General features: G+C 33.4%; 2 protein-coding genes, 1 long non-coding RNA gene and 3 other non-coding genes across 12 annotated transcripts; 4 read left to right on the forward strand and 2 right to left on the reverse strand.

The window, feature by feature from the left end:
- Positions 1-4,018: 4,018 nt before the first annotated feature.
- On the forward strand, positions 4,019-4,426 carry LOC11429287 (receptor-like protein kinase THESEUS 1). Its single transcript, XM_003589791.1, has one exon. It carries the CDS (start codon positions 4,019-4,021, stop codon positions 4,424-4,426), a length of 408 nt encoding a protein of 135 aa, XP_003589839.1.
- Positions 4,427-5,236: 810 nt separating this feature from the next.
- On the forward strand, positions 5,237-5,432 carry LOC112418829 (U2 spliceosomal RNA). Its single transcript, XR_003008909.1, has one exon. It is a non-coding gene; the product is annotated as a U2 spliceosomal RNA (small nuclear RNA).
- Positions 5,433-7,726: 2,294 nt separating this feature from the next.
- On the forward strand, positions 7,727-7,922 carry LOC112418825 (U2 spliceosomal RNA). The gene has a single exon (XR_003008905.1). It is a non-coding gene; the product is annotated as a U2 spliceosomal RNA (small nuclear RNA).
- Positions 7,923-8,767: 845 nt separating this feature from the next.
- LOC11429284 (uncharacterized) lies at positions 8,768-13,887 on the reverse strand. Of its 7 annotated transcripts, none has more exons than XR_005646303.1 (7): positions 13,653-13,885; positions 11,606-11,836; positions 11,473-11,512; positions 10,481-10,565; positions 10,243-10,311; positions 9,334-10,120; positions 8,786-9,015 (listed from the first exon to the last, which is right to left on the reverse strand). It is a non-coding gene; the product is annotated as an uncharacterized lncRNA (long non-coding RNA). The 7 variants fall into 7 exon arrangements; XR_005646304.1 differs by having other exon boundaries at positions 9,334-9,619; positions 10,121-10,311; positions 13,653-13,882; XR_005646306.1 differs by having other exon boundaries at positions 9,334-9,524; positions 10,121-10,311; positions 13,653-13,881.
- Positions 13,888-15,440: 1,553 nt separating this feature from the next.
- Positions 15,441-15,636, forward strand: LOC112418833 (U2 spliceosomal RNA). Its single transcript, XR_003008913.2, has one exon. It is a non-coding gene; the product is annotated as a U2 spliceosomal RNA (small nuclear RNA).
- A 1,594-nt stretch (positions 15,637-17,230) lies between these two features.
- LOC25482865 (methylenetetrahydrofolate reductase 2) lies at positions 17,231-22,964 on the reverse strand. The gene is made up of 12 exons (XM_013611473.3): positions 22,813-22,964; positions 22,007-22,451; positions 20,887-20,947; positions 20,693-20,775; positions 20,207-20,380; positions 19,818-19,991; positions 19,330-19,430; positions 19,126-19,237; positions 18,957-19,037; positions 18,690-18,867; positions 18,182-18,516; positions 17,231-17,659 (listed from the first exon to the last, which is right to left on the reverse strand). The coding sequence occupies exons 2-12, from the start codon at positions 22,409-22,411 to the stop codon at positions 17,576-17,578; spliced, it is 1,788 nt and encodes a 595-aa protein (XP_013466927.1). The 5' UTR covers positions 22,412-22,451; positions 22,813-22,964; the 3' UTR covers positions 17,231-17,575.
- Positions 22,965-23,373: the final 409 nt, after the last annotated feature.

The raw sequence follows: 23,373 nt of genomic DNA on the forward strand, positions 1-23,373 counted from the left end.
TTTCTCGCTGATTCTTCTTCGTGATCGGTGCTGGAGTTTGCTGCTTCTGCAGCGAATTCGTACCTTGAATTGCGGAGAAGATGATTCGATGATGATGATTCCTTAGGAATCTCTGAGAATCAATGGAAAATCCAATGATTTTTGGTTGAATCTGAAACGGTTAGGGTTTGTGATTGTTCTGTGTTCTTGAGAATTTTTGATCTTTTGATCCTAACAGAAAGGAGAGAGAAAGCTTGATTGTGTTTGTTGAGTTGGCGTGTGATTAATGGCTTTGTGTGGCACTGTGCACCTTTTATAGCTGACATGTGTGATCTTGGACCAGTGAGGGGGTGACATCTGGATTTGTATGAAGATGGCACGGCCTTGGACTTGGAATGAATTTAGGACCTTTCTGCAAAAACAAAAACTTAAGGACTAAACTGCAATTAACCAAAAAGGACTGAAATGTAAAAAAATAAAAAGAATTCTGGACTGAAAAGCAATTTTGGACTTCTTGGAGGACCAAAATGCAAAATAAAAAATAAAATTGGAATAAAATTGGTAACCTGACAAAACGTAAAGTGAAACCTAAAATAAAATCAACAAAAGGACTAAAATGAACCAGCTACAAAAATGAGGTATTTTAAAATACCTCTCTGCCGAAATTTTGACAGGAAAAGACCAAAATGCCCCTAGGGACTAAACTGACCCAAATTGACTCGGATGCGATTTTGAAATGATTTTTAACAAAGAATCAACGATGATTTGTACAGACAAGTTGAAGAGACTTAGAGACAAATACAGGGACAAAAACGGGTTCCACTGCAGGAAATGACCAAAATACCCTTTTGTATGATTTTTGGAATAAAGTGCAAGAAAAGTAACGCGACATTTCAGAGAGTTCTTAAATGACTTGTAATGCAAGAAAAGACAGACAGAGGCAGTAAAATATGTTTTAAAAAGAGAGTAAAGATTCAGAGAAAAATAACAGAGAATTGACAACATCAATGTTAAAAAAGAAATTTAACGAGTATTTTTAGGTCCAAAATCAGGGTATAACAGCTGCCCCTATTTAAGTTTCTTTGTCTGGAGGGTCAAGAGACGGAGTCTTTGGCTTGACGGGACGAAGATACTTAAATATTAACATTTGCACTGTGTTTGGACGTAAAAATACGCTTGCACGTTTTCAAATATCATGAATGCCATGCAACATTTGGATTATGAGTGCGAGACAAACGAAAGCTGGAATTAACAAAAGATGTCGTATCCTTTGCGGGATTGGTAGACATTGGTAAGTTAACAGATAACAGGGTAGATAGGAGACTAGGAACAAATTGACGGGTACAAGCTGCTCTTGGATTGAGCTGGGCACTCGACCGGGGATAAAAGCAGACAAACAGGTGCGAGTTGTTCTTGGATCCGAACTGGTCACTCGACCGGAGACATAGAAAAGGTAGACAGGTACGAGCTGTTCTTGATTTGAACTAGTCACTCGACTGAAAGCAAGGCAAATAGACAGGTGCGAGCTTGTTCTTGGATGCGAACTGGTTACTCCACCGGAGACAAAGACAAATAGACAGGCGCAAGCTGCTCTTGGATTGAGCTAGCCACTTGACCGAACAGAAACATATAGACGGGTACAAGCTGTTCTTGGACTTGAACTAGCCACTTGACCAAAATCATAGACACCTAGACAGGTACGAGCTGTTCTGGGATTCGAACTGGTAACTCGACCGATAACATCGAAAAGTAAACGGGTACAAGTCGTTCTTGGATGCGAACTGGTAACTTGACCAAGCAGAAACATATTGACAGGTACAAGCTGCTCTTGGATTGACATATGTATTTGAGATTATCAAGGAAGTTTTGCTCTAGCTAATGACAATCAAATGTATTAACGCATTGCAGCTTGAGAATGTGGATTTTGAATTGGATTCAAAGTGTGCGGTTGATAAACTCCACAGTAAGAGTCTAGGGGTGTCGGATCATAGTGATATTATCCAAGACTGATGATATAATCTAGTCCGTTGTAAAAATCATAGTGATACAATTAGAAATAGTCTCACATCTAGAGTAAAGAAAAAGAAATTTGAGAACAAGTTAGACATAAAAGCAGCACCAACACATCGTTCAACTCAACACTAGTTTGGATGAGCCGTGAGATTGATAGAATCAAGGCGAGTCGTTATGATTTTGTCAAAAACTACACTTTGTAGCTTCACATAATCTTGTTGCTCACCTTGCTTGACGATCTCACAGATGATCCAAACACACATCAATACCTTTCTGTCTCTTGGCTAAGTTTAATATTTGATATGTGGACCAATAGTCCACACGATATTAAATTAAATTTTTTAGGGGAAAAAGTCACTTTAGTAGATTTCTTTTGGGGTTGGCCTTCTCGTGTGTTGTGTCGCCAATATGTTACAAATCAGCATTGGCATGGTGCAAACCACAAATCCAAGTTTTAATTTTTATATTTTGGTTCCTATCTTGCATACGGGTACCGTGATGTAGGGCATTGCATAATCCCTTCCAAAATTTAAATCCTTACTTATTAATCCTCTATTAAATCTTTGATTCTTTTGGTTCTTACATAGGTTTGACAAACTGATCCTGGAGATGCCAGATGTAGATATAAATGTGCCAGTCAACAATCAGAAAAGGAATGTGTGTTGGTGTAGTTTGGTTGAATTCAAATTAGTTCAGTTGTGGTTTTTTGACCTTCAACGATTACGGTCCTGCTTTGATATTCTTTTGTTATTTTATTCGGTGTAATGTCTTCTTACTCATCAGCATGTCTTCCAGGCTGCAGCAGCAAGTTATGTTTGCATTATTGTTTTGCTTTCGAGTTTAAATTCTTTAGATTCAAAACTATATCGTAAGTGTATAGCTAGATAATTATAAAGAGTTTTTCTAACGTCTACAATCTTGCACACAATAAGGGTCATTAATTTCCAACTAAAAAAAAAAAGGAAAATCAACAAAACTTATTATGTGCAAGGTTTCACACGTTAGCCAGACCTATTATACATCGAAAATTACACATGTAAATAACAAAGATGGATGTATGACTTAATTGTATATGGTTGCAATGAATAATAGTTACGTTTGTAATATTTATTTCAGCATAGGAATAGAATCAAAGTGTTATTTTATCATTGTTTTTCATGCTGTTTGTATGTCCAGCCTATTTATTATAAAAGAGCCATAAATATGATGTTTTTTGTTGTTGAAAGAATTGGAATATAATGTTGTCTGTGGTAAAATTTGCTTAAAAAAATATTCTAAAACACTACTCCTATGATAAAAAGTAAAAATAAAAAATGAATCTATTTTGAATATTTTCACACGTGATTCATTCATACTATGCATTAAGTAATTAGCACACACCGGCCACAAAATTCGTTGGTAAATTAACATCAGAAATGAGAACAATTGACCACACTTGAAAATTGAAGTTACAGTCATTTAAGAGAGTTAGGAGTTGAGATCAGCTTCAACACAATAATGTTCTATATAAAGCCATAACTAGCTGCTCAATTTCTTATCCATACCCTCCCTTGAAAAACAAACCTTTTCTTTTTATTGATCTTATTATATATTTCTGTGAACATTTTGAACTATGGACGGCAAAGGAAATAATAGCAATGTTGGTGGTGCAGCAGCAAACAATCCCAAAGACAATGTTGGTACTACTACTAAAGGTGATACAATGAAAGCTCCTGGTGGAGATGGATCAAACATTTCAAGGGAGCAATTTGAGAAAAGTCCTAAGGGCTATTTTGCTGATTTGCATGCTGCTCAGAAGGATAACAATAAGAATTAGCTAGCTAGTTAATTTCTTTTTCTAATAATGTTCTTGCTATGGTATTATATGTTCTGTAGAATATATATTGTCATGTGATAAGGAAGGAATAAGAATTAATCTCTATATTTGCTTGCTCATCTATAATAATGCCCTTTTCTTTGTTGGTCTCTCTTCTATTTTTGTTTTGTCTCATAAACTATTAATCTTTATGTTCAATTGATACTTTGCATGCAAGTAAAGTTTCTAACTAAGAAATCAGATGTTTTCTCTTATGGAGTGGTGTTGATTGAAGTTATATGTGGAAAACCTGCTTTAGATGATGCCCTTCCAACGCAACAGATGAATTTGGCATTGTGGGCATTAAGTTGCGATAAAAAGGGTACCTTTCATGAAATGATGGACCCATATTTGATTGGCAAAGTGAATATGGATTCTCTAAACAAGGTTTTAGAGTTGGCATGGAAGTGCTTGGAGGAGCGTCGGGAGAACAGACCACCGATGGGGTATGTATTATGTCAACTAGAAGAGGCTCTCCATCTTGAGTTGGCATCACATGTTTCGAATGAGAATGAGGATTCTTCTATTCACTCCAGTGTAGGAAGTGGATTTACGGATGAAATTGAAGATGTTGTTTGAAACCATAGCCTCCTAATTTAACAACTCATTTGTTAAAGTTGGTCATTTTAGTGGTATCATAATTGTATTTATTGAAAAAAATTTAGAGTCAATATAGTTTCTTAATTCAACAAAGCATAGTTTTCTAAAAGTTTTTTGAGTAAATCTATTTATAATATGTTTTAGTGAATTTCAATTCTTGAGGTATGTGATTACTGATAGAGATGGGATATTAGTGAATTTGTCTAAAGTGGAAGCAGAAGTAGGAAATCCCTAAGACATTAGGTGGGATGTATTTCCTTAGTTTGGCGGGAGATTATCAGAGTTTTCAAGAGTGTTTCTCCAAATTGTCTTGTATTTCCTTATGTTTCTCATTCTTTCATTGATAATTTATTGGTTTAGTACGTAACTCATTCCCTCACTAGAGTTGAATTATAAATTGGATTCTAAACATGTAATCTTTGTGATAATTATTTGTGCCGCTTTTGAAAAATATGAGCAAAATTAGCTTGAGATACTTCTTGGTCAATTTTTTTTTAAATAGAATAGGATAAAATATCTAGTTCCGTGTAAAATTTCATTTCTATTGTGGTTGAATGTCTCTGCTTGGTTATGTAATTTTGTGTATTGACATCCAAGGAATTGGGCTGTGTAATGGTCTCATTGTTGCTGATCTTACAGTTATATATGTAATGGCATAACCTCTGCTTGGTAATTGCTCTTTGTTGGCAACACATGCATACAATGAGAAATAGTCCCACATCGAGCAGTCAAGAAAGAAACTGAGAACGTTTCTGATATAAAAGCAGCACCGAGCCCATCTTTCAACTCATACCTTTCTCGGCCTTTTGGCTAAGATCAAGTGTAGTATCTGTTCTTATCAGTTTAATATCTGATATGTGGACCAATGGTTCACACGATATTAAATTACTTTTTTGAGGGGGAGAGGCAACTTTAGTAGCTTGCTACTAATCCTCTTGTGTGTTGACTATGTGTTGCACTATAACATTGGTCTGGCGCACCCCACCAATTCAAGTTTAAATTTTTATTCTGGTTCATATCTGGCACATGGTTACCGTGTTAAAATCATTAACATAATCCTTTCCTGCCAAATAATCGCTATATGGTACGTAGTTCGTATTGGCTTGGCTTTGTGAAATGGCTTTGAGTTATATGAAATGTAATATTTGTTTGATTGGTTATTATTACCTTTGTTAATATGATGCTTAAATTTATTTGATTCATATGGTATGCTATAAATAAGTTGCAACTTCAGTGTTGAGTAACTTTACTTGCATCAGATCTTACAAGTGGTCAAGAAATTGAAAATAAGCATGCCTCCAAGTTCATGACTTGGAAAGGTATGCTCACTTTCAATTTCAAGGGATTGTAACAATTTTAAGCTTCCCATGTCTCTTGGTTTCTATCTAGACATATGGTTTCTTGACAAGATCAAAATGTGCATATCAGATAGCCTGGAAAGTGAAGTGTGATATTTAGCTCCATACAGCTTATTACATGAAAGGTCAATCATTCTTACCACATTGTCAGGTTGTCACTGTCCTATAACTCGTGACTTTTGGAAAACCAAGACAAGATTCTTTGTGTGTAGTTGTCATTCTGAAACCAAAGCCATATATGAATACCGATTTCTTGGAGAACAAAGAAACAACTCACAGTGAATAAGGAAAGCTAGTTCATTCTTTAGTGACTACTGATATATGATCATATATTTTAAGCTAGTTTTTCTTAATTTATGTATTAGTATTACAATAGTCCAGTTGAATAAGGCAAGCTATTGCCATTAGGTTTTTTTTCTTGTTGATTTATGTCAAAACTTCATTATATTTTTGTTACATTGACAGCTAGTTTACCTTCCGAACTGTGCCTTATGCAAAAATGGTCTTTGAAATTTCATTCAACAACATATTGAACAGAGTTTTAATCAGCAAATAAAGGAACAACAAAATTTGGTATAATGAAGTAGAGGTGCCTGCTACTGTGAGTGCACATGCTGCTACTCTACTCACTAATTGGTCCGGCACTTAAACTGCCAGGCATCCAAGGACTGCTGCAAATTCTGTCGTGGACAAAACCTCATATAGAATGCTACAAATGGATTGACGAATTGCGGCTTGAGTTGAATTGGATTCAAAGTGCGTGGTTGATAAATTCTAAGTGATATTATCCGAGACCGTAGAGATAATCTTGTCCGTTGTAAAAATTAAGATTGAGTTTATTAGGAGACAAGTCAAAAGGGTTGCTCATAAGTGTTAGCAAGGGCGGCCTTCCACATTTCCATCGATCCTACTTGTATTCATCATATTCTAATTAATGAAATGCTATAAGCTTTTTATCACAAAAAAAAAAAAAAAAAAGATCATTTAGCTTGTGAAATCGGTTTGATTAAATTAATGAAATTGTGTTAATCAGCACGCCCATCATATGACTATATGTCACAAAAACATTACATCAATATTTCAAATATTAAGGATATCACAGCTAATATATAACTATATTTAATGAAGATATATAGAAATAATCACAGCTACAATTATGCTAAAGGCAAGAATACACATATCAAACACTTCTATCAAATGCACCTTTTGGCGACTTTGACCTTCAAGCCATGTTTCATGCGAAGAATATTTTGACTTTTACCAGGTCAAAATAACATTCCTCGATTTCTTCACCGCTGCTGAACTTGCTTTGTTCTTCACTTTTGGAATATGTACTCATAAGTTTTATAAGAATCGGTCGAGATTTTCGTGGGCTACCTTGAATTTCTTCTCTTATCTAATATTGAGCCATTTTTGCTGCTTCCATAAACAACATGGAATAAAGTGCCTGTACAATATCACTTCCTCCATCACAGGGAGAGATTTTAGATAAGAAATTTCTCTAAGCTCACTAAACTTGTTTGGAAAACAATTTGGATCAAATCCAAATACAATGGTGAAGATGCTGTCAAAAGTGAACCTATTCAAGACATCTTGTAAATCCACCTGAGCACCTACTTCTGATACATGATTAAGAAATGGTAGTAAGCAATTTTCCAACCTCTTCTGAATGGTTTGTTGGAAGAAGTTCTTGAAGCTTTTCTTTTTGATAATTAAATGAAACATTATCCTATTTGATGATCCTATTTGATGAATTGCTGAAATGATTTAGTGGGATCTTTGTTGGCATATACTCTGCTTGGTAATTGCTCTTTGTTGGTAACGCATGTGTGCAATGAGAAATAGTCCCACATCGAGCAGTCAAGAAAGCAATTGAGAAAATGTCAGATATAAAAGCACTAGTGAGCCCATCTTTCAACTCATACCTTTCTCGGCCTTTTGGCTAAGATCAAGTGTAGTATCTGTTCTTATCAGTTTAATATCTGATATGTGGACCAATGGTTCACACGATATTAAATTACTTTTTTGAGGGGGAGAGGTCACTTTAGTAGCTTGCTATTAGGCTTCTCTTGTGTCGTCAATGTGTTGCACTACAGCATTGGCCTGGCGCACCCCACCAATTCAAGTTATTAATTTTTTGTAGTATATTTTTGTTGCTATCTTGTGCATATGTTTCATTAGTTGCTAACGAAATTTTTGTAGTATATTTTTGGAAAGCAATATTTATAGGGCCAATGGACCAACTTTATCTTTTGAAGACTTTTGTCATTAGATTTGTTTTAGTGGAAACTCTTTGAACACAAGCACTTTTTGTGGTCGTACATACGAGAAAATATTTCACGTATGCACAATGTTGTCATCAAAAATATCATTGTGGAATCCAATTTTGTTGATTATCTTAGATTGATCATTCTCCGTTCTCTTCAATGTCAATTTGAACCCTCTCTAAAATCCTCACACAACAACATTTTCATCTTATGAAAACGCCAGAAAAGTGTTGTGTAATATGAAAAAACCGTTTCCGTAGGATACCAGAACGTTTTTCTGGTCGTGGTAGACTGAGGCGTTGTCTTAGCTTTCAAAGACGGTTTTTTCCATAAACGGCAACGACAGAGATAAAAGCGTAGTCTTAGGTACACTTTTAAAAACGGTTTTAAAATTTCACAACGTCAACGGTTTTAAGCCGTCACGATTCAAAATCCGTTGCAATTGGCTCAAATTAAGAACGGTCTTTTGGGCTTTATCCCAACGGTTTTAGATTGATGTTATTCCTGAAAGCGTTCTCTTAGACCCAATGGTAAATATTTGTTGTAAGCTACTGCAACGCTTCTTCACCGTTGTGAATAAATTTCTAATTTTTTAAAAATTGCATTGCGTTAATCATTATATTTTCACTTACTCTATAAATGTAAAATAGTAAAACTTTATTACTTGACTTCAGTTAAATATTATACATGCAAAATTCAAATATGATTCTAAATTTAAAATTACATACCAAATACTTGTCAATAATATATCATATCATTCATATAGGTATCCAAAATAACATTCTTCACGATAAAGTACTCAAATATTTAATGTATACTTTTACGTCAAAATGTCAATTATCATTTTCACAATCTAAACAACACTTAAACATCAACATATGTCTTCATCTCTTGTACTTCAAAATCTCGAAATTCTTCATCGATATCATCATTAACCATTCCTCTACAAAATAAAAGAAATATGTTCAATAAGCAATTAAACAATTAAACTGTATATGTCAAACAATGAGGTAGTAATTTCAAAGCCACTCCCTTCCAAAGAGACACAACAATAGAGTATACTAAACTATTATATTTCAAACATTTGTTATCCTTCTTTTCATATGATAATATTAAACTAGTAGGTCCTCAATCAAGATCCTAGGCCACCTACATAGAATATTTCTCTACTCTAAGACTAACACAAAACTCATATTGCATCACAAACCGCTCCACAACACACGTTGTTAAGTTTCACATTTTACAAAATATTATAACATACCTATTGAACCATCAACATAACTATATTGTCCTCCATACTATGCAACAGTGGAGATATGAGCCTTATAACCACCAATAAAAGCATCTTGAAAATTAATAGTAGAAGTACTCATTGGTCCAGCCTCCAATTTCCTTTTTCAGAACTCATACTTCTGCAAACGACTTGTCAACTACAACAGACCATAGACACTTCTAGAGAAAAAAAAATTAATCTTCTTATATTAGAGAGTTTTTTACATTGTTGCAATTATCCAAAAGGTAGAAGCAGACCATATAGTTTTGTTGATCTACACAACAATATCCAAAAAAATATCAACTCTAATAGTGCCAAAAGTGGATGCATGAGCCCTATAACCACTAATATTATGTGACTATCTTAACTTTATAACATACATGTAACTATTTGAATTTAAAGACATTAAATGCAACCAACAATGCTGATATCACAACATCAAAAGTATGTAATCCTATAACAAAGTAATTGAAACTTTACCTAGAGTGATTTTCTAAATTTGTGTATTGTTATAAACCATAGGCCTTGCTCCAACTTATTAGTATGTAGGTTCTAATCAGATAGTAGTTGCTTTTAATTTATTTGTTCAATGATTCAAATATATTAAAGTTCTTATAACTAAGAGTAAGCACACACAAATTATAAATCACTACGTCCAAACTAATTCTTATACTTAGAAGATAAGGGAAAGTGATGAGCAGCCTTGGTCAGTAAACACACATATGTGGGACTCAGATACCAAAAATAAAAGGCAATGAAAATACCCAAAAATCACCTGAAGAGCAATAATCGTGTAAATGAGAGTCTGAATAATGATGATTCTAAACTGAACAACGACAGTAAGAAAAGAGCAGCAAGAAGAGAAATAAAATAGCCTCAAACAAGATCGAAACTCACTGTCACTTTCGTGCAAAGAAGAAAGAGCACCAAGCAGAGATTTGGGGTTTATGAGTATTGAACAAGATGCTACAAGAATAAGACCAACAAAAGTGAGAAAATAGATTAGGGAAAGGGGTTCTGAAATTTCTCATCTCTACACTTCATCACCATACAAATTTTTCACTGAAATTGAGGATAAATTTAGGGTTATTGAGACTGCAAAACATAAACACACATATGTGGGACTAAAAGATACCTTTCAACCTTGGTTTTTCCAACACAACTGCATATATGGCTCTTTCTTTTTCAAGGGAGTCTAGTGACACAGAAACGATGACAACCTGTAAATAAAAGAACCAAGTGGAAATATTATTTAAATTGATCTAATAGGAGAATCATTCACAACTTAAGAAAAAACTTCTCATTGGTTGAGTTGTGAGTCTCGTCCAACCAACAACTTTCTCTTCAAACAAACATAAATCAAATTTTTAAGGACCATGACTACTTTCCCAGTAAGATAATGCTAATAGTTAAACCTTTATGATGAAAGGAAATCTCATCATTTCAGCACTCTCTTTAATATAACTATAATATAACAACAAGGAGTATCTAGATACACGCAAGAAAGTAAACAAAAAAAAGCATCACCATCTTTAATATAATTATAACAACAAGGAGTATCCGGATACACGCAAGGAAGTACAAAAAAACCACCAAAGCAGAGCTAGAAAAAACCATAATAAAAGAGGACTTCAAACACAACCAAAAACAAAACGCTAAACTTGCTCTATAACGAATAAAACCAAACCCAAATCTGTTAGAAGCCAACACCATACATATACATCAAAAAAACATAAACACACATAAACAACACAAAACTATAACTCCACTCCAAAATCAGAAATAGAAACAGCCACCAGACCACAAAAAAACCTCCAAAAACACCACTCTAAATATTAGATTCTTCACCAACAAGAGAAAAATTATTTAAAAAATAGTCCACTACACAAGCACCACTCTCAAATATATAAAGCACGAAAAAAGTTCGAACCTAGCATAATTATTTTCTATAAAGAAAAATCTATTAAGGACAATAAAAACAAGAAGGAAAAACAACAATTTTTCTGTCACTACAACATCACTTTTCATATAAATAAAAATAAAAATAAAATTTGTGATGAATCAAAAAGATAAAAAAAACCATAGAAATAAAATAGAAATAGAAAAGAGAGGGATTAAGATAATTACCCTTCAGTGTAATCATATTTCAGAAAGTGCTTCCATTCACCTAATTAGAAGAAAAATAAATGAATTTAGTATCAATTAATCATAACCCTAGAATTTAAAATGGTATAAAAAATGCCCAAACTTTATGACTCACCACCGATTCCAATGAAGAAACAAAAGAATTAGAAAAGGGTTCTTGTGAGTTTCGATTGGAGAAGGATAAGAGGATTCTGTGAGAGTTCGTGAGTGTTCTCAGATTAAGGGTTGTCGGTGAATATTTTCAGACGTGCGAACAGTAGCCAAAAAGAGCAAATAGCCAAAATGAAACTAAAAGCACCTAATTGGCACCTAAAATCAGCCCCAAAGGAAAGGAACACAGCTACACCTACAGAAGTAGACATGCCACTAATAAGCCCGCCTGCACTATCACCACATCAACTGCACTCACAGACTAAAAACATGCTAAGTCCACAACCGGCCCCCCAAAAAACCCTGAAACAGTCCTCTGCACGCCCACTGCTGGCAACACCTAAACCCACCCGTTACAAATTACTTGAAAATGCCTTTCATCTAATACAACTCTAACTCTTATATTACATCACACCAATATTTGAGTACAAATTACATTCTTAGTACTCATTGAAAATATAAAAAAAAAAAAAAAACATTGTGCCTTAGTCCCATATGATATAACTCTAAAATAAATCACAAAAAAATCATGCATCAAGTGTAAACTATAGCTATCAACACAGGTTATATCCAACTGCTCACTAAAAGCTTATATTAATTAAAAATAAAGAAACCCATCAACTAAACACTAACCAGAGCTTAATATTATACATGAAAAAAAGGATTGAATTAACAGTGGAGTACCTAATACTAAATTTTCAGGAAAAATCAAAACTGACTAATGAACAATGAAGGTGTTAGAGACTGCAAAAAAAAAAAAAAAAAAAAGGATTGAATTAACAATGGAGTTCCTAATACTAAATTTTCAGGAAAAATCAAAATTGACTAATGAACAATGAAGGTGTTAGAGACTGCAATTAAGGGAACCCATATTCCGCAATTAGACGGCTAGAAGCAGACCGCGATGAAGGCGAAATTTACAACAATAGCATTATTTTTAACAACAACAAAATGCAGAAATTGTTACCTCGATGCTATGTTTACAATTACTTAGCTCTAGGATTAATCCTCATTAACATAATTTCTCTCACTAGACTCCTATAAACTACTAGTCAGATAATACAACATTATCATCACTTATTGTACTTACATCACATCACTTACAATATCAGAATTTTCATATAAATTTTCCCAAGAGAATTTTGAGTTCCATACAAAACTTCCATATCAAAAACTTATACTAGCATGTTAAAAATACTCATAGAAATAGAAGCATTAACAGTTAAACCAAGGTAATTGTTAATGACTCATTGCATCTGTTTTCATCCAAATTATCAAACAAGTGATGTGCATAAAACATAATCTTTTGTTTTGCTCCAAAATGAAACAAACTTAGAACCAAAAATAATTAAATACACACTCATACAAATTCTTTTTTCACCATTTAAGTAATTAGACTAAAGACCCAATTCAACCCCTCACAATTTTCTCACGGCCTAGTTAGTCCCCACAAAAAATAATCCTCAAACCAGTTCTCACATTTTCATAACGCAGACAAATTAGTCTCTCCGTCAACTATTATAATGCACTAGATACTAAATTGGGTCTTTACCCGGATTAATTATTATTAGAATTTTTCTACCCACACCCCAAAAATTCACTGATACACCCAAAATTAATTTTTTTTTCTCTTCATAATAATGAAACTGCCCTTCTTCATCTAATTTGTCAAGAAACTGTTTCTCATCCTTCAGTCTAATCTGCTTATTTTTAGCAATGTTATAGTGTTATATAGACTAAGTTAGAGACTGTTAAAGGAGTACTGACATTCTTAAAGAGTGGCATTATCGAGCAATCCAAATTAAATGGAAGTTGAACAATAATAGAGCAAGATAATCAAGATATGCAGAACCCCAAACACAGAATCAAACTCAGAATCGAACATAATCAAAAATTGAACTCAAAATTTAACATAACTGAACCCAAAGGAAAAATCAAACATAATCGAACCTAGCCAGAAAACCACAGTTTTCCTACTCGAATTAAAAGAGGTGTGCTTGAAAAAGACTTACAGTACTAAGATCGGGAAGAACACGTAAACACGAACACGAGTAACAGAATTGAGAATTTTCGAATGGGGTTCAGCATGGTTGAAGCTATTGAGATTTTCGAATGGATTTTGAGGTTCCAATGGATTGAAGGATTCTGAGTTTTGAAGGTTCGCAAAACTGTTCGGAATGGGTTGAAAAGGTTGAGGTTTTGAGGTTTGAATAGCTTCTGCGATTCCTTTTATTGGTTTTTCACTTTTTCTTAATTAATGGAATTTGTTTTTTTATTTTGATAATTCACTTTTTCTTAATTAATGAAGTTTGTTTATTTTTTTGACAAAAGAGTTTTTTTTTAAGAGGAAATTGTTTGTTTTTTCCAAAGGGATGTTGGGTATTTTTTAACGAAAATTAACTTTCATAAACAATAGCGCTAGTTATTTGTTTTTTAGAACGATATTTCTTTTTGTTACACTAAGATTTTTTGTTATAGTTTAAAAAAACGGTATTTAACAAAGGTGTTGTTACTCATACTTTTATTAAAAATAATTAAAAATTATACCAGAACAGTTAATACATGTTGACGAAAGTAATAAATAAAAATCCGTTCTCGTTTCTTATACCACAACGCTTTCGAGTTGTTATAAAAAAATTTAAAAAATATCCTACCCTAATACAACAAAATTAGAAAATCGTTGTGCATCGGACTCTACCAGGACGGTTTTTTTACTTTCCAAAATTTAGGCGTTGTCGTAGGGCCAAAATGTTGTAGTGTCACTTTTTTCTCTTCATCTTCATCCTTGTGCTATCAAAGATTCATTTATTGTTCCTCTTTAACCTTTGATTTGTGAAATCATATATAACCCAAACACATCATTCATCCATCAACATCAATCTAAAGGAAGCTTTGCTCTAGCTAACGACAATCAAATGTATTAACGAATTGCAGCCTGAGAAGGTGGATTTTGAATTGGATTCAAAGTGTGTAGTTGATAAATTCCACAATAAACGTCTAGGGTTGTCCGATCTTAGTTACATTATCCAAGATTATTGATATAATCTAATGTAGAGTTTCTTAGGAGACAAGACAATGAGGTTGGTCATGTGTTAGTGAAAACGGCCTTACTTTTAGCTAGTCTCCGCATTTTCATCAATATTCCTACTTCTATTTGCGATATTCTAATTAATGAAATGCTATAAGCTTTTCATTGTGAAAATAAAATAAAATCATTTAGCTTGTTAATGCGGTTTGAACTATAAATAATCATATACTATTAGTCAATTCAGTTTAAATCTAAAATGTAAATGCAATGATTCAACTAAATTAATTAAGTTGAACAACAATTTTTATTTGGACCTTTTAGCAGAATTTATATCTCTGTTGGGGGGATCAGCCACTAAATATACACATGAAATGAATTTCTTAACTTGCAGCAAAAACATATGTTAAAGAACTTTTAGGCCAAATGAATTTAATAAACAATGATGGTTAAGAAAACAAGTTTTAAATATGGTTGAAGCTTAAATGATCCAATGGGTGCCTATACTAATCTATGATGTTCATGTTGAATGAATAACAGCATTTGCTTTAAATTTTCTGCACTGTTCTATTGGATTTAATCTGCATTTTAATTATTCTAGTGGATGAATTGGTGAAATACGTTGGTGGGCTCTATGTTGCGTATGCTCTGCTTGGAAATTGCTCTTTGTTGGCAACACATGCGTACAATGAGAAATAGTCCCACATTGAGCAGTCACGAAAATAACTGAGAAGATGTCTGATATAAAAGCAGCACCGAGTTCATCTTTCAACTCATACCTTTCTCGGCCTTTTGGCTAAGATCAAGTGTAGTATCTGTTCTTATCAGTTTAATATCTGATATGTGGACCAATGGTTCACACGATATTAAATTACTTTTTTGAGGGGGAGAGGCAACTTTAGTAGCTTGCTACTAATCCTCTCGTGTGTCGCCAATGTGTTGCACTATAGCATTGGCTTGGTGCACCCCACCAATTCAAGTTTTCAATTATTATTTTTGATGGTTCGTATCTTTGCTCGTTACCTTGCTATTGAGTTTTGCTTTGCTGAAATTTAGGAAAAAAAAATTAAGTACTTGTATATGTTATAGTTTCAACTTTCAACGGAAAAATTTGTAAGTTGTATCTGTTTTTCAAAATATTTTTGGAAAGCAAAAATGTTGGTCCATGGACAAACTTTAACTTTTGAAGACTTTTTATTATGGGATTTGTTTTAAAGGAATCTCTTTGCGTTGTGCAATTTTCATGTTTTGATCACACGCAAAAGAAAAGATTACAATGAAGTAAAATTAAGCACTTATTTCATCGTGATAATCATTTTATTTTAATCTTAGACAAACCGACAATGAAGTAAAATTAAGCACTTTTTTACAAGGTATTGTTGACAAATTTTGCGGTCCTTTAAGTTAGTTTTTTTTTTTTTTTTGACAAAATAAAATATATTCATTCATTCAAATTGATAAAGTACATAGATATAATGCAAATTCGCTAAAAACAAAAAGGATGAATCTGTGAACAGGCTCACATCCATGTTAATAGCATAAAACGCAAAGTACAATTGCCTACACATGACTATATTTAAATCTCCGAAATAACCATTTCTCCGGATCTGCAACGTGGATGACGCCAATGTCATTGATTGGATCTGCACTGGATCGAATCTGATCTGACAATCTGAACCGATCAAATATCTGAGAGAAACAAGAAAAACAAACAACGTCGCACAAAGACGACGAAATCACAAAAATAAAAAACAAAATAGATGTGAAAATCACTTATTTCAATAAAAGGGAAAAAGAAAAACGAGTTAGAGGGTGAATTTAAGTCAAAAATTGACCCTAAATCACCCCTCTTTGGTGGATGAAGGAGAAGAAACTAGAGTTTTGGTGACGGCTCACAAGAGAGAAAGGGAAAAGAGAAAACGTATTTTTAATCACGAATACGCTTAAAGCAACATTTATTTGTGAGTGACGAATTTGATAAGTAAATTATTTGCAAGAACCATTCGAGCATATTCATGTTTTGGTCAATTCTATTGTGCACAAGTGAAACAAGTTAGTTGTTTATAACAAGTTAATTATTTCAAAAATAATAAATGGTCATTAAGTTGTGAAATATAACACCATTACCCTTTTACCCAACTCTATTAACAATTGATCTCATGGCTGTTACAGATTTTGGTGGCAAGTTCAAATTCATTGCTTTCAAAACTAGGTTTCATGTGATTATCCCATTTTTGTTTGAAACAAAATTAATTAATTAGTTGATTGAAAATGTTGTTGATGAAATCATTATTTGTTAGATTAGGTTTGAATTTAGAAAGATGAAGAAAATGTGCAGAAAAGTGTGTCAATAAATACCCTCTGAACCTACCCCTCTAGAATTAAATGATCAAATACACTTTTAAAACAGAGTTTGATGGGGAAAAGGGGTAACCACGCAGCCGTTTTATGACTTAAAAATCAATTTGTTGGAAACAAAACTGAAAAGGCTAACTTGCTAAAAACATATGCTTAAAAGACCGTAAGATGTACTTGGCATAAAATAAACTAAAAAACATATCTACATAAGACTTCAATTTTCTTCTTCTACTTCCACTCACATATATATTTATAAATAAAAATTCAGTTTCATACAACCATGAAATTCAAAGGAATGAAATTCAAAGGAATAAGCGACTTGTTTTCAAGTCAATGTGATTTATGAAATTACAGATTACTCATGAGAGTCTGAAACATGGCAACATTATGATGTTTGCCATATATTCCAAACAATTAATTTGACACTCCAACATAAAATCATCTATATAATATGAATAATCACGTTCAATGGAAAAAAAGAAAAGAAAGGAAAAACTTGACGAACAACAGAACTGGCTTCGTTTAAAGGACTAATATATTAAGAAGCTCGTGTCAGAAATCAGCCAACACACCAAAAAGATCGCCATTGGCGTAATCATTGTCGACCAAGCTGACCAAGAAGTAGCTGCTGCCAACCTGCAACATGATTACAAAGAATTATCAAAACTCTGAAGCCTCTACAGCCAAAAACAAAATACAAAACTGACATGAAATATATGGGGTTGTTTGATTCAATGTTTCAAAAATTGAACCAAATGGTTCAATTGATTAACCATGAACTGGAACTCTCTATGGTTCAGTTAGTTGAACAGTTGGATCATGGTTTCATCACTGTTCAAACAGTTTAAAGAAGTTGAACCATGACTCAAAGGTCTAGCCGATTCAATCTACGGTTGAATTTTAAAAAAAATGGTTGTCTTAGTTTTTTAAAACAAGTATCATATGGTTTGTCTTTTTTGTTTTAAAACCAATAAAATAAGAAACGATTTTACAAAAACAAGTTGATCAAACACGTTTTTCATATTTTCATTTTTTAAAAACTGAAAAACAGATTTGATGAAGTGAATCGATCGGCCCTCTGGGAATCAAACAGATCCTATATTATTTATAAGAAAGTTATGTTCAAGCTTTAAAGGATTTGTTGGTCTAAAAACTAACCTCTTCAACCAATTTCCTGGATGCATCAGCCTCAGGGTACAAGCTCGCCCATCCTCTTGACCAAATTTCAAAAGCTTCATCCTTCCACACATTAAAGCTGACAGGATCTACAATGGTTGGTTGTATTATTTCCTTAGCTGGGAAGACCCCCCATGTCACAGCATTGACATCGGTTTGGCCTACATTAGATTTCCAGATCCCTTCTTTATTAACAGCCATATAAGTTAGGAATGGTCTATCCTTGGATTTCTCAATAAGTGCATCCAGCTTTTCCTTGGAGCAGAAGAACTCTAAGTACGCCTTCTGGTAAATATAACCACCAGGTCCACCCCAGCCTAGTAAATATGTCAAGAAAGAAAAAAAAAGAGTTAGTCTAGCTCATGTTACCGGATTCAATAATACGGATGACATCAATACCCTCAATATTTCACTAGACATTATAATCAGGAATTGTCATAATTTTATTCAGAAAAAATCATGCATGGACACAGAACATTTTTCCACCCACCTACAATAGGAGAATCTGACTTTTCCCCATTGACTGCGGGCTGACTATTGATGGTGAGGAAGCCCTTTGTGTTGATCTTCTCCAGGTGCTCATTTATGATCTTTGTCTCTGGCTGAAGACCATCAAGTTCTGACCAAGGATTGGTTCTCAACTTTCCCAGGCAAAACAATCTGAATCTCTGATATGTAACAATGAAACAAAATTTAGTTGATCTTGAACTGTTGGTAAGAATGCTACATAGCAACATACCAACTACAGTAATTCTACCTCATAAATATCTTCAATGCTTTTCAAGGGAACTGCCCATTCTTCAATAAGCTTCTTGTCCTTTGCACGTGGTCGCATGAACTGCACATTGTAAAGAAATTTATATCAACAGTGAAAGAAAATAAAACTGCAACATCAAAATATTAAAATCATGAAGTGTCATCTGCACCTGATAGTCAGTTAATGCACCATATGACGGGTTACCGGAATCACTCCAACGCCCATGTGGGTATTGTTCCCATCCTATGGTCCTTGATATGTAGCTTTTTGGGCGATTTGCCCTACAATTGTTGGATAGAAATGTGAGAAATGCTTCAAACAAATGCAAACATGCCTCTTATAAAGTAACAAAATAACTGCAACAATAGTATACCAAAAGATTGGCCGAACATCTTCTTTCACACGGAAAACATTTGTCGGGCGTCTCCAAGGTAAGGATCTAGAAATTTTGGATTCTTCAATTAAGCCCAGGCTCTGCAAGCAATAAAATCAATATCCACTTGAGTAAAGTCTGGCCAAAATAATATGAAGAAAAAAATGTTACATATACAGTTATTCAAATGCTTTCACACCCATCAGCTCGAGCATTTGGGATATAACACTAGATTAGAATCTCTATAACTACGTGGGATGGAGTTTGATCCTTGTTTCATCCATATTATAAAAAATTGCATTTCTGCACAAGGTAAGTGTATGTGTGCATTGCAGGAAGGGGGCGTTTTAGATATAAAACCAGTCATGTGCTTTAAACAAACAGTTCAATCTTAAATAAAAATTGGTTAATGACAATGACAAACTGACAATTGACAATTGACAATATGCAATAACACAAGCTAGAGGTTGCATGAATTGGGAGAAAACCGTTAGAATCGCCAATGCAGATTTCTCCATATTTAGCGTGTAAAGATGCACTGTCTTAATTCCATGAGCCATAATCTTTTTGCACATTTCAGTTCCCAGGTGTATTCCATATGCCTTGACAGCTTCTTCATTGTCCTTGATAGGCTCTAAAGCAGCCATTATCTCAGCAGGTATCTAGATTCGTTAAAAAATGAAACAATATATTACAATTAGTAATTACAATCCATTACATTGACTAAGAAAATGCACGAGTAAAAAGAAAACATAAAACAAATGTTTAACTATTAAGTGACTTTTCATGCCTTCTTTGGGGAACCCATGATCCCTGAGATAATAGAATATTTTGAAAACTTAATGCTCGAAGATCTATCTAACATTTTTTTGCTTACCTTTGTTTTACAGAAACCAGTCATGCGGATAAAGCCCTTGTAATTGTTAATGGGCATAATTCCAGGCACAATAGGACAAGTTATCCCAATTTGGCGACAATCATTCACAAACTTGAGGAATATATCAGTGTCATAAAATAACTGGGTGACAATCAAATCTGCTCCAGCATCAACCTATAAAAGGAACATAAGCTCAGAAAAGGATGCCAAAAATAAGACAGAAAGATGAACAAAAATTCCCTGCAATACCCCCTTGGCTGCAGCTCACCCCTGCCTCTTTAGTTTTGCATTTTCATTTTTTTTTTAAAAAGGAAGAAACTAGACTTTTATTCATAATAAATAAATGCAACTTTTCTGATTTATCTTTTTCTTATCTTACATGTTTAAGCATGCTAGTCATAGATTTAAACAATTCCCAAAAATTCTATTCTAGAACTGCTAAAAAATATATATAACTTTTGATCAATAAAAAGGGTGCATTCTGACCTTGCTCTTCAAGTAAGCAAGATCACTTTGATAACCTTCCGCTGTAGCCAACCCATCAGCTCCTATAACATCCGGATGTGCCTCTGAAGAGAAAGACAATATTTATGAGAGCAAATGATGGTGAGAAGAGGAGCAGAAAACCACGAAGAGGAAAGTGATAATAAAGTTGAAAAATGATAACATCAGCAACAAACCTGGATAACCAGCAATTGTTATGCCAAAGTAGTCACCATATTTGCTTCTGATATGTTGAACCTACAAAAGCATCAGCATCCACAAAATCAAGACTCAAGATCAGAAAAGTATGTCAAATTTTATGAACTAAGCTTTAGGTTTTATCATCAGTAAGAAAGGAATGCAATGGTCCATAACTTATGCATTGGAAAGTGCTGTCTATATATTTGAAACTATGGTTTGTAAAAGGTGTTTCTTTGCATTTTTGGGTTTTTTATTAGTTTCTATGTTGGGAGCAATAATATTTGAAAATATCCAATGCATAAAGAATCTTCCGAGTACGAAAAAAATAGCATCATATTTTCAGAAGTCATCTGCCAAGATGGATCAGGCAGTGTTATATTGAAAGTATGTCTGTTTACAACTGAGGAGCTTTTCTTATTGAAGAGTTCCATGAAAATACTTTCTCAGAAAATAGCTTAAACAAAAATCTATTTACTGAACTCATGCTATTCTCCACAAAATAAATTGAGTCCAATAAATAAAGTTGAGCATAAGTTAAGGCCTGAAATCACACAATAATCCGCAGCCATCCATGGCAAAAATAGAAATGTTATAACAGTAACTGATACACAAATTATTCAAAAAAAACTTAAAACTACAAGTGAAAGAGTGTTTCAACTAGGAATGATTCTTAAATCTTATCACAGTGCCTAAAGGAACAATCGCTTGAAACATCAAGACAGATTAAGTGCAGATTTGGGTGACCATTTCACAGACCTGATTTTAAATTAACTATATTTTACAAAATTGATTCAGTTAAAATTGAAATTTAAGTAAAGTCATAAATATTTGGATGTTTTTCATTCTAGAAACAACTTTTCTGTAAAAGATGTACTAATTTTACAACCTACCAAAAAAATATAAGTTTAAAGGCAAAATCAATTCAGTTACAAATATCTAAGTATACTAAATCCCTTTTCATATCTCGACAATGCATCTAAAACCACACTAAAAACAATAACAAAAAACAGTAAAAGACATTTAAACAATACTAATATGATTTCAATATATATTATCTCAAAAATCAAAATCATGAATAATTAACAAGAATTGCTATAGAGTTAAAACCAACCATACCAAATCACGCGCGCAAGCAAACCCTCCTTCAGTCTGAACAAACTTCTCCTGTCCATGAGGCGGATCACCTCTAAGCGCAAGCACATTCTGAATCCCATTACTCTTAATCGTCTCCAAAGCATGATCGATCTTATCGACCGGCATATTAGTACAAGTAAGATGCATCATAGTCTCCACACAAATAATATTCTGCATCTTATTCGCAATCTCTAAAGTCAGATCAGCAGTTGTTCCTCCAGCTCCCCATGTAATATCGCAAAATGACGGATTGTGAGCAACCATTCGGTCCATTCTTTCGAATAGATTGTCCACTCCATCTTCGGTTTTCGGTGGAAAAAACTCGAATGAAAATACTACTTTGTTTGGATCTGCATTAGCTGATCGAATTTTGTCTATCACCTTCATTTTCTTCTCTTTTTGTTTACTTACTTACTTAATAATTCTCCTGAATCAAGTAACCGACAAAATAAAAACCAAAACCAAAATCAAAATCAAAAACTAATTAATTGATAAATTAATCAATGATTAGATCATGTAGATCTTACAATTAACTAAGTAATTTGATTAGCAAAATTGTAAGTTTCTGAAATGGTAATTTTGTTTTAGCTTACAGATCTACGAAGAAAAACTGTTAAAGTAAATTAAGCAGAAAATTGATAGTGTTGTAGATCAGGTATAAGAAGATTAGAAAGAGTAAATTAATGGTAAATGCAAGGATTAATGAGGATTAACGAGAATGATAATTGGATTTGATTATAGTGAGAACGAAACAGAGGGAGAGAAAGAGGTGTGGAAATGAATTGTACCTTATGGTTACGGAGGAAGGTGAGGGCAGAGCGCGGAATGAGAGGAAGTGTTAGTTGGTTATTTATAGATAGATCTGTGTGACTGAGGATTGGTGTAGTTGGTGGGACTGACTTACCGGCTACTATACTACTATTTTATCCTTACATTCAAAATTTTCATGTCATATGTTGTCATCATATTTACATTTTTTTTTGTATCATTATTATATACTATTTTTGTGGACTCAAGATCACTTTGTTGAAATCCTTAAAAAAAAAAAAAATACTTTGATGGGATCTAAATAAATCTCTTTTAGCTTAATCAAAAGATTTTGAGCTTGAAACTAAACATGTGAATGTAGTGGTGTTAAAAACTTATGGAATAATTTTGGTTTCTATTGTGGTCTCATTCAATTCGAATGATTAGTGTTTACAATTGCATGCAGATGATACCTGGTTATTAACCAAAGAAAATTATATTAGTTCATGCATATGAATGATAATATGACTTGTGAAAAGTGTCCATGATGGTAATATGTTGTTTTTCGAGTTCATAAAAGTACCTTTAATAAATCGAAATCA

This window comes from Medicago truncatula, chromosome 1 (assembly GCF_003473485.1).
Source record: "Medicago truncatula cultivar Jemalong A17 chromosome 1, MtrunA17r5.0-ANR, whole genome shotgun sequence".
Classification (NCBI taxonomy): domain Eukaryota; kingdom Viridiplantae; phylum Streptophyta; class Magnoliopsida; order Fabales; family Fabaceae; genus Medicago; species Medicago truncatula.